The sequence below is a fragment of the Arachis stenosperma genome, chromosome 9, assembly GCF_014773155.1.
Source record: "Arachis stenosperma cultivar V10309 chromosome 9, arast.V10309.gnm1.PFL2, whole genome shotgun sequence".
NCBI classification, from domain to species: domain Eukaryota; kingdom Viridiplantae; phylum Streptophyta; class Magnoliopsida; order Fabales; family Fabaceae; genus Arachis; species Arachis stenosperma.
In genome coordinates this window covers 69,146,965-69,158,775 of record NC_080385.1, presented here as the reverse complement: position 1 = coordinate 69,158,775, position 11,811 = coordinate 69,146,965, and the positions used below count along the sequence as shown (strand labels likewise).

The 11,811-nt window shown below is 39.8% G+C and overlaps 1 protein-coding gene across 1 annotated transcript; it reads left to right on the top strand.

Annotated features, from left to right (window-relative positions):
- Window positions 1-9,273: 9,273 nt before the first annotated feature.
- On the top strand, window positions 9,274-9,963 carry LOC130949587 (uncharacterized). The gene has a single exon (XM_057878263.1). It carries the CDS (start codon window positions 9,274-9,276, stop codon window positions 9,961-9,963), a length of 690 nt encoding a protein of 229 aa, XP_057734246.1.
- Window positions 9,964-11,811: the final 1,848 nt, after the last annotated feature.

The following is an 11,811-nucleotide window of genomic DNA, read 5'->3' as shown; positions in this document are numbered from 1 at the left end:
GGACTCTGAAAAGGAAACTAAGAGAAACTAAATTACAACAATCCAGAAACAACCTTTCAGAAATTTTCGAACAAGAGAAGGAGATGGCAACCGAAAATAATAATGCAAGGAGAATGCTTGGTGACTTCACAAAGCCAACATCCACATTTGATGGAAGAAGCATCTCCATTTCTGCCATTGGAGCCAACAACTTTGAGCTGAAACCTCAGCTAGTTGCCTTAATGCAACAAAACTGCAAGTTTTATGGACTTCCATCTGAAGATCCTTATCAGTTTTTAACTGAGTTCTTGCAGATCTGTAAGACTGTAAAGACGAATGGAGTTGATCCTGAAGTCTACAGACTCATGCTTTTCCCTTTTGCTGTAAGAGACAGAGCTAGAATATGGTTGGATTCACAACTTAAGGATAGCCTGGACTCCTGGGATAAGCTGGTCACAGCCTTCTTGGATAAATTCTTTCCTCCTCAAAAGCTGAGCAGGCTGAGAGTGGATGTTCAAACCTTCAAACAAAAAGATGGTGAATCCCTCTATGAAGCTTGGGAAAGATACAAGCAGCTGACTAAAAGATGTCCATCTGACATGTTTTCAGAATGGACCATATTAGATATATTCTATTATGGTCTATCTGAATTTTCGATAATGTCATTGGACCATTTTGCAGGTGGATCTATTCACCTAAAGAAAATGCCTGAAGAGGCTCAAGAACTCATTGATATGGTTGCAAACAACTAATTCATGTACACTTCTGAGAGGAATTCTGTGAATAATGGGATACCTCAGAAGAAAGGAGTTCTTGAAATTGTTGCTCTGAATGCCATATTGGCTCAGAACAAAGTGTTGACTCAACAGGTTAACATGATCTCTTAAAATCTGAATGGATGGCAACATGCATCCAACAGTACTAAAGAGGCAGGTTCTGAAGAAGCTTTTGATCCTGAGAACCCTGCCATGGCAGAGGTTAATTACATGGGTGAACCTTATGGAAACACCTATAACTCATCATGGAGAAATCATCCAAATTTCTCATGGAAGGATCAACAAAAGCCTCAATAAGGCTTTAACAATGGTGGACGCAATAGGCTGAGCAATAGCAAGCCTTTTCCATCATCCTCTCAGCAACAGACAGAGAATTCTGAACAAAACACTTCTAATTTAGCCAATCTAGTCTCTGATCTGTCAAAGGCCACTTTCAGTTTCATGAGTGAAACAAGATCCTCCATTAGAAATCTGGAGGCACAAGTGGGCCAGCTGAGTAAGAAAGTCATTGAAACTCCTCCCAGTATTCTCCCAAGCAATACAGAAGAGAATCATAAAGGAGAGTGCAAGGCCATTGATATAATCAATGTGGCCGGATGCACAAGGGAGTAGGAGGACGAAAATCCTAGTGAGGAAGACCTCCTGGGACGTCCCTCAAGCAAGAAGGAGTTTCCTATTAAGGATCCAAAGGAATCTGAGGCTCATATAGAGACCATAGAGATTCCATTAAATCTCCTTCTGCCATTCATGAGCTCTGAAGACTATTCCTCCTCTGAAGAGGATGAAGATGTGACTGGAGAGCAAGTTGCTCAATATTTAGGAGCTATCATGAAGCTGAATGCCAAGTTGTTTGGTAATGAGACTTGGGACAGTGAACCTCCCTTACTCATTAGTGAACTGGATACCTGGATTCAGCAAATTTTACCTCAAAAGAAACAAGATCCTGGCAAGTTTTTGATACCTTGTACCATAGGCACTATGACCTTTGCAAACGCTCTGTGTGATCTGGGGTCAGGGATAAATCTTATGCCACTCTCTGTAATGGAGAAGCTGGGGATCATTGAGGTACAACCTGCTTTGTTCTCATTACAATTGGCAGACAAGTCATTGAGACAAGCTTATAGAATAGTAGAGGACGTGTTAGTAAAGGTTGAAGGCCTTTACATCCTCGCTGATTTCATAATCTTAGACACTAGGAAGGAAGAGGATGAATGCATCATCCTTGGAAGACCTTTCCTAGCCACAGCAGGAGCTGTGATAGATGTCAACAGAGGTGAATTAGTCCTTCAATTGAATGGGGACTACCATGTGTTTAAGGCACATGGCCATCCCTTTGTGACAAAAGAGAGTAAGCATGAAGAGCTTCTCTCAGTTCAGAGTCAAGAAGAGCCCTCACAGTCAAACTCTAAGTTTGGTGTTGGGAGGCCACAACCAAACTCTAAGTTTGGTGTTAAGATCCCATATCCAAACTCTAAGTTTGGTGTTGGGACTATACAACATTGACCTGATCACCTTGTGGCTCCATGAGAGCCCACTGTCAAGCTATTGACATTAAAGAAGCGCTTGTTGGGAGGCAACCCAATTTTATTTATCTAATTTTTATTTTATTTTATTCTATTGTTATTTTGTGTTTTATTAGGTACATGATCATGAGCAGTCACAAAAAAAATATAAAAATTAAAAACAGAATCAAAAACAGCAGAAGAAAAATCACACCCCGGAGGAAGTACAGGCTGGCGTTCAACGCCAGTAAGGAGCATCTAGCTGGCGTTCAACGCCAGAACAGAGCATGAATCTGGCGCTGAACGCCAGAAACAAGCAACATTCTGGCACTGAACGCCAGGAATGTGCCTAGAGGAAAAGCTGGCGCTGAACGCCAGTAACAAGCATGAAACTGGCGTTCAACGCCAGAAACATGTTTTACATGGGCGTTGAACGCCCAGAACGTGCACCACTCGGCGTTTAAACGCCAGAATGGTGTGCAAAGGCATTTTACATGCCTATTTGGTGCAGGGATGGAATTCCTTGACACCTCAGGATCTGTGGACCCCACAGGATCACCTCAGGATCTGTGGACCCCATAGGATCCCCACCTAACATATTCCCACCTTACCTCCTAATACTAGTTTTACTCTTCCCCATATCACACTTCCCAAAAACCCTTCACCAATCACCTCAATCTCTCTTCCCAATCACCTATTCACCACTCACATCCATCCACTCTTCCCCATAAACCCCACCTACCTTCAAAATTCAAAAACATTTTCCCACCCAATCCCACCCTAAATGGCCGAACCTACCCTCTCCCCTCTCCCTATATATACCCTTCCATTCTACTTCATTTTCACACAACACTACCCCCTCTACTATACCTTGGCCGAATCCATCTCCCCTCAGTCTCCTTCATTTTCTTCTTCTTCTTCTTCTTCTTCTCTTCTTTCTTCTCTTGCTCGAGGGCGAGTAATATTTTAAGTTTGGTGTGGTAAAAGCATAAGCTTTTTGTTTTCCATTACCATCAATGGCACCTAAGGCTGGAGAATCCTCTAGAAAAGGAAAAGGGAAGACAAAAGCTTCCACCTCTGAGTCATGGGAGATGGAAAGATTCATCTCCAAGAGCCATCAAGACCACTTCTATGATGTTGTGCCAAAGAAGAAGGTGATCCCTGAGGTCCCTTTCAAGCTCAAGAAAAATGAGTATCCGGAGATCCGACATAAAATCCGAAGAAGAGGTTGGGAAGTCTTAACCAACCCCATGCAACAAGTCGGAATCCTAATGGTTCAAGAGTTCTATGCCAATGCATGGATCACTGGGAACCATGATCAAAGTATGAACCCGAGTCCAAAGAATTATCTCACAATGGTTCGGGGGAAATACTTAGATTTTAGTCCGGAGAATGTGAGGTTGGCATTCCACTTGCCCATGATGCAAGGAGATGAACGTCCCTACACTAGAAGGGTCAACTTTAATCAAAGGTTGGACCAAGTCCTTACGGACATATGTGTGGAAGGAGCTCAATGGAAGAGAGACTCCAAAGGCAAGCCAGTCCAACTAAGAAGACTGGACCTCAAGCCTGTGGCTAGAGGATGGTTGGAGTTCATTCAACGCTCCATCATTCCCACTAGCAACCGATCTGAAGTTACTGCGGATCGGGCCATCATGATTCATAGCATCATGATTAGAGAGGAAGTAGAAGTTCATGAACTCATCTCAAATGAATTCTACAAAATAGCCGAAAAGCCCTCCACCATGGCAAGGCTAGCTTTTCCTCACCTTATTTGCCATCTATGTTACTCAGCTGGAGTTATCATAGAAGGAGACATCTCCATTGAAGAGGATAAGCCCATCACCAAGAAGAGGATGGAGCAAGCAAGAGAGACCCTCCACGGTACTCAAGAGATGCATGAGGAAGCTCATCATCAAGAAATCCCTGAGATGCCTCAAGAGATGCACTTTTCTCCCAACAACTATTGGGAACAACTCAACACTTCCTTAGAAGATTTGAGCCACAATGTTGAACAATTAAGGGTGGAACATCATGAGCACTCCATCATTCTCCAAGAAATAAGAGAAAATCAAAGAGCAATGAGGGAGGAGCAACAAAGGCAAGGAAGGGACATAGAAGAGCTTAAGGACATTGTTGGTCCTTCAAGAAGAAGACGCCACTAAGGTGGACTCATTCCTTGTTCTTATTTTTTTGTTTTTCGTTTTTAGTTATGTTATATGTTCATCTATGTTTTGTGTCTCTACTTCATGATCATTAGTGTTTAGTAACTATGTCTTAAAGTTATGAATAATTCCATTAATCCTTCACCTCTCTTAAATGAAATATGTTTTAATTCAAAAGAACAAGAAGTACATGAATTTCGAATTTATCCTTGAATTTAATTTAATTATATTGATGTGGTGACAATACTTTTTGTTTTCTGAATGAATGATTGAACAGTGCATAATTTTGATCTTGTTGTTTATGAATGTTAAAATTGTTGGCTCTTGAAAGAATGATGAACAAAGAGAAATGTTATTGATGATCTGAAAAATCATGAAATTGATTCTTGAAGCAAGAAAAAGCAGTGAAAAAGTAAAAGCTTGTGAAAAAAAAATTTGGCAAAAAAAATATTTAGAAAGAAAAAGAAAAAGCAAGCAGAAAAAGCCAATAGCCCTTAAAACCAAAAGGCAAGGGTGAAAAGGATCCAAGGCTTTGAGCATCAATGGATAGGAGGGCCCAAGGAAATAAAATCCAGGCCTAAGCGGCTAAATCAAGCTGTCCCTAACCATGTGCTTGTGTCATAAAGGTCCAAGTGAAAAGCTTGAGACTGAGTGGTTAAAGTCGTGATCCAAAGCAAAAGATTGTGCTTAAGAGCTCTGGACACCACTAACTGGGGACTCTAGCAAAGCTGAGTCACAATCTGAAAAGGTTCACCCAGTTATGTGTCTGTGGCATTTATGTATCTCGTGGTAATACTGGAAAACAAAGTGCTTAGGGCCACAGCCAAGACTCATAAGTAGCTGTGTTCAAGAATCAACATGCTTAACTAGGAAAGTCAATAACACTATCCAAAATTCTAAGTTCCTAGAGAAGCCAATCATTCTAAACTTCAAAGGAAAAAGTGAGATGCCAAAACTATTCAGAGGAAAAAAGCTACAAGTCCCGCTCATCTAATTAGAATTAATATTCATTGATATTTTGGAATTTATAGTATATTCTCTTCTTTTTATCCTAATTGATTTTCAGTTGCTTGGGGACAAGCAACAATTTAAGTTTGGTGTTGTGATGAGCGGATAATTTATACGCTTTTTGGCATTGTTTTTAGGTAGTTTTTAGTAAGTTCAAGCTACTTTTAGGGATGTTTTCATTAGTTTTTATGTTAAATTCACATTTCTGGACTTTACTATGAGTTTGTGTGTTTTTCTGTGATTTCAGGTAATTTCTGGCTGAAATTGAAGGACTTGAGCAAAACTCTGAAAAAGGCTGACAAAAGGACTGCTGATACTGTTGGAATCTGACCTCCCTGCACTCAAAATGGATTTTCTGGAGCTACAGAACTTCAAATGGCGCGCTCTCAACGGCGTTGGAAATTAGACATCTAGAGCTTTCCAGCAATATATAATAGTCCATACTTTATTCGGAAATTGATGACGTAACGTGGCGTTGAACGCCAAGTACATGCTGCTGTCTGGAGTTAAACGCCAGAAACACGTCATGATCTGGAGTTGAACGCCTAAAACACGTTATAACTTGGAGTTCAACTCCAAGAAAAGCCTCAGCTCGTGGATAGATCAAGCTCAGCCCAAGCATACACCAAGTGGGCCCCGAAAGTGGATTTATGCATCAATTACTTACTCATGTAAACCCTAGTAGCTAGTCTAGTATAAATAGGATAATTTACTATTGTATTAGTAGTCTTTTGACCATGTTTCATCTTTGGTCTCAGCTTTGTTTTATTCTTCATCTTAGGAGGCCATTGAGCACATTTTAGGGGGCTGGCCATTCGGCCATGCCTGAACCTTTCACTTATGTATTTTCAACGGTGGAGTTTCTACACAACATAGATTAAGGGTGTGGAGCTCTGCTGTACCTCAAGTTTCAATACAATTACTATTACTTTCTATTCAAATCTCTTTTATTCTTATTCCAAGATATACGTTGCACAACACTTTGATGAATGTGATGATCCGTGACACTCATCATCATTCTCACCTATGAACGCGCGTGACTGACAACCACTTCCATTCTACCTTAGGCCGGGCGCATATCTCTTAGATTCCCCAACAGAATCTTCGTGGTATAAGCTAGATAGATGGCGGCATTCATGGGGATCTGGAAAGTCTAACCTTGTCTGTGGTATTCCGAGTAGGATCCTGGGAATCCGGAAAGTCTAACCTTGTCTGTGGTATTCCGAGTAGGATTCCGTTATTGAATGACTGTGACAAGCTTCACACTCCTGAAGGCTGGGCGTGATGACAAACGCAAAAGAATCAATGGATTCTATTCCAACCTGATTGAGAACCGATAGATGATTAGCCATGCTGTGACAGAGCATTTGGACCATTTTCACTGAGAGGATGGGATGTAGCTATCAACAAGGGTGATGCCTCCAGACGATTAGCCGTGCAGTGACAGCGCATAGGACCATTTTCCCGAGAGGATTAAAAGTAGCCGTTGATGATGGTGATGCCCTACATACAGCTTGCCATGGAAAGGAGTAAGAAGGATTGGATGAAAGCAATAAGAAAGTAGAGATTCGAAAGGATTCTAGCATCTCCACACGCCTATCTGAAATTCCCACTATTGATTTACATAAGTATTTCTATCCCTTTTTATTTTCTATTTATTATTAATTTTCGAAACCCATAACCATTTAATCTGCCTAACTGAGATTTACAAGGTGACCATAGCTTGATTCATACCAACAATCTCTGTGGGATCGACCCTTACTCACGTAAGGTATTACTTGGATGACCCAGTACACTTGCTGGTTAAGTTGAACGGAGTTGTGAAAAGAAAGTGTTGAGTTAGTTTTTAGGCACATGCCAAAGAGCCATTATTGTTGATCACAATTTCGTCCACCAAATGGCTTAGAGAATGAAGAGGAAGCGTGCAAAAATGGAAGGAACACAAGGAATTGAGAAGATGACCAGCAAGAAGTCACGCGGTCGCATGGCTCACGCGACCGCGCAAAATGGAAAAAATCAGAGTGATGTGTTCGCGTGCCTAACGCGACCGCGCGGACTGGAAGCTCGACGAATGACGCAAATGTGTGGAGGACACGCACACGTGGTACGAAAAATGCTGAGTGACGCGATCGCGTGGACGACGCGGCCACGTGACGTCCGCGATCTGCAGAATTACAAAAGTCGCTAGCAGAGATTCTGGGCCGTATTTCAACCCAGTTTTCGGCCCAGAAACACAGATTAAAGTCAGGGAACATGCAGAGACTCAAGAGGGGAATTCATATCAGATCATAATTCAATTTTAGGTTTTAGATGTAGTTTTTAGAGAGAGAGGTTCTCTCCTCTCTCTTAGGATTTAGGATTAGGATTCCTCTTAAAGGATTTAGGATTTCAATTCTTCATCATGTTCAATATTCCTTTTACTTTAATTCTTGTATTACTTATGTTGCCTATTTGGCTTATGAGCCATTCATGTTAGGATTTTCTTTATTTAATATAAATTGAGGTATTTCAGACTTATATGTTATGGATGCTTTGGCTTTATCCAAATTATTTTCACTCGAGTAGATTTTCTTCCCTTTTGGCCTTGGTTGATTAATTGGTATCTCTTGAGTTGTCAAACTCACTGTTGACTGAAAATTGGAATTCTTCAAGAATTAACTCGAGTTCCAATAACTATAGCATTTTCCAAGGAAAGAGTAGGACCTGAGGAACCAAACTTATTCCATCCACTTGACTTACTTTCATAGTTAGAGGTTAACTTAGTGGGAGAAAAATCCAATTCTCATCACAATCGATAAGGATAACTGGGATAGGACTTCCAGTTTTCATACCTTGCCAAAAGTTTTATTAGTTATTAATTTATTAATTCTTGCAATCTATTTCTCTTGCTTAAATCCTTTTTCAAACCCAAACACTGTTTTTCCATAACCAATAATAAATCATACTTCCCTGCAATTCCTTGAGAAGACGACCCGAGGTTTGAATACTTCGGTTTATAAATTTATTGGGTTTTGTTACTTGTGACAACCAAAACGTTTGTACGAAGGGATTTTCTGTTGGTTTAGAATCTATACTCACAACGCGACTATATTTTTACAAAATTCTTTACTAGCAAAAAACCTAACGTCAAGCAGCAAATTCAGCAACAATTTGAGCAAATGGCTAAGAGGATTGATAGCTTACAAGTTGCATCAGTGAATGTCACAAGCCATCCACTAACCACATAAGGGCAGAATAAAGAAAACCAAGAAGATCAGCAGCAGGAACAAATTCAATATGTGCACAATCAAGGTTCTGGATCAAGTAAAGTTTATGGTGACACTTACAATCCATCATGGAAGAACCACCCCAATCTCAGATGGGGAGATAATCACATTCAAAATCAGCAGCCATGGCAAAGAAATTCGAACCAAAATAATTCAAGAAACACAAACCATAACAACCAGCAGAACAATAACCAGAATCCATATAGAAAACCTCAAAATAATTACCCCAATTCCACCCATTATCCATCTAATAACCAAACCACCAACCAAAATACTTATCATCCATCCTCACCAGCTCACAACCAACCATAAATCCCACAAGACTCTCAGAGAATCTCCAACTTGGAGATATTGATGAAAAAAATGATGAAACAGCAAGAACTCAAACAAAAACAATGAAGCTTCTATAAGAAACATAGAAAGGCAGATTGGACAGCTTTCCAAGCAAGCTGTGATTGAAAGGCCATCAAGCTCACTCTCAAATGATACCATTCCAAATCCTAAAGAAGAGTGCAAAGCCATACAGCTAAGGAGTGGAAGAACTTTGGTGAATGACAAGGAGGCAACCAAGAAGCCTATGGAAAGTAACAAAAAGCCAACAGAGAAAGAGGAAGCCAGCAACAAAGAAGTGACATCAAGCAAGCAAACTTTAGAGAAGCTCAAAGAGAAGAGTGACCAAGAGAAGCCTGAAGAGGGAGAGAAGCAGCCACAAATCTCAAGAAAAGGGAAAGAAGCAATGGAAGAACCAGCTAAGGAACAAAGGCAGGGAGTGAAGACTTTCACACCTCCCTTGCCATATCCCCAAAGGTTCAACAAGGAGACCAAAGTTCAATACTTCCCCAAATTCCTTGAAGTCTTCAAGAAATTGGAGATTAATATTCCACTGGCTGAGGCATTAGAGCAGATGCCTCTATATGCAAAGTTCTTGAAGGAGCTTATTAATAAAAAGAGAAGTTGGCATGAGAAGGAAACTATATTGCTCAATGAAGAATGCAGTGCATTAATCCAGAAAGGGCTTCCCCCAAAACTTGAGGACCTTAGAAGCTTTTTCCTACCTTGTACCATTGGCAACATAAGCATCAATCTAATTCCCTCTTCTCTGATGAAAAGGCTATGCATAGAGGAGGTAAAGCCCATACAGATGTCACTAGAGCTAGTGGACAAGTTTGTGGTGTTTCCCAAAGGTGTGATTGAAAACCTTTTGCTCAAAGTGGATAAGTTTATATTCCATGCATACTTTGTGATTCTAGACCTAGATGAGGAATGAGGTGATTCCATCATACTAGGAAGACCATTCTTGGATACAGCAAGGGTAATTGACCTTAAGGTTGCATGATGAAAGCCTTACTCTGAGTATTTTTTTGAAAACACAACACTCTGATGAAAAGAAAGGCTGCATGGAGATCAACAAAGAAGACTTGCAGTGGAAGGAAGAAACGAACAAGCCACTCATTAATTCCCTTCCAAAGCAAGAAATAAGCAACAAAGCATGACAGAAGGAGAATGAAACTGTGCAGAATGATGAAGGAAAGCAAGAAGAAAATAAAATGCAGCCCACTGTCAAAGAAGAATGATCACCAAAAAGGAGGAAGAAAAGCAAGAAAAAAGCTCAAAAAGGGTGGAAGAACAAAAAGATCCCAACTGAGGGATTTTCAAAGCGAGATAAAGTACAGTTAATCTACCAACAGTTAGGGACTAACCAACAAGCTTATGACTACTACATTGTCAGCAGGATACTCTCATTAGAGCATACAGAGATTGAGCATAGAGGCATTGGAAGGAACCTCACTGTGGGGGGGAGACAAGCTGAGACACTACAGTTATCAACCATCCTAATGAAGGCCAAAAGTCAAGCTAGTGACAATAAAAGAGCACTTCATGGGAGGCAACTCATGATTCAAAATTTTTGTTTAGATTTTAATTCCAATAATCAATGATTCTAACATGAATTTGAGTTCTCATGAATATGTTTGATACTTGCATACATGATCTTTAAGCATATGCTAAATTTCTAAGTTTGGTGTGCCTGAAGGCACTCTAAAATATCTTTTTTAGCTTTCTTAGACTATATGCTCATTCATTTTGATGGAGAATATAGCCAAACATTAAGTATGGTGTCTGCATATACATTGAATTCCAAAAAAAATCATTTTTGTTCATGGGATCAAATTTATGAATAGGTGGATCATATATAGTTTCATTTTGGTTGTTTATGGTAGAAAATAAAATGTTTCTTATGATGAATGCACCAATAGTGATGGATTATTTGCATTTTACCTTGATCCCTTAGCAAGAGATAAGTTTGGTGTTCACCAAATTTTGGTTCACTATCTATGGAGCACAATTGATTATTTATGAATAAGGAACATGTTGAATTGTGTAAATTCTATTCGCCACACCACCATGCCACTTTTAATTCTTAAGGCTTAATATTACTTTGATTTAATTGAATAGGAAAAAGAAGATTGAGAAAAGGACAAAAGAGGAGGGAAGGCACGGCTATGACAAGCCAAAGAAAGGTGATCACATGTGCTTAGAGAAGCGTGCCTCTTGGAAAACAAAATCAGCATGTATGCACTCTTGGAGGCCGAACCTCATGCATCCAATGGGGAAAGAATCCTTGTCAACCTTCAACTATGCATACCAGCCGTTGCTCTCATGAGTTTCCCATAATGTTTAGCTCAATCTTCACCCTTCATGTTCCTAACCGAATTGATCTCTTCAAGTGTGTTTTTATTCAAAGCCTTGATGCCTTGTTGATACGTAAAAAATTAATTTCACGTAATTACCGGCAAGTATACCGGGTCGTATCAAGTAGTAAAACTCACTTAGAGTGAGGTCGATCCCACGAGGATTAATGGATTAAGCAAGCAATAGTTAATTAATTATTCTAGTTAGACGATTCAAGTTTGAGTGATAAGCAACAAGAAATGTAAATGACTTGAAATTAAATAAAAGTAATAAAGTGCAAGGAAAGTAAATGACAAGAAAGTAAAACCAAGTGAAGTATTTCTACAAACACTTGGAAGGCATAAATGTGCCAAAGTAAAGAAAGCCATAAATGTGCATAAGTAAATGACAAGAATTTAAAGAGAACAATTAAATGACAAGAATT

What these genes read in the sequence shown, in the direction of transcription:
- LOC130949587 (XM_057878263.1), top strand. Translation starts at nt 9,274, where the DNA reads ATGGAAAGTAACAAAAAGCCAACAGAGAAAGAGGAAGCCAGCAACAAA.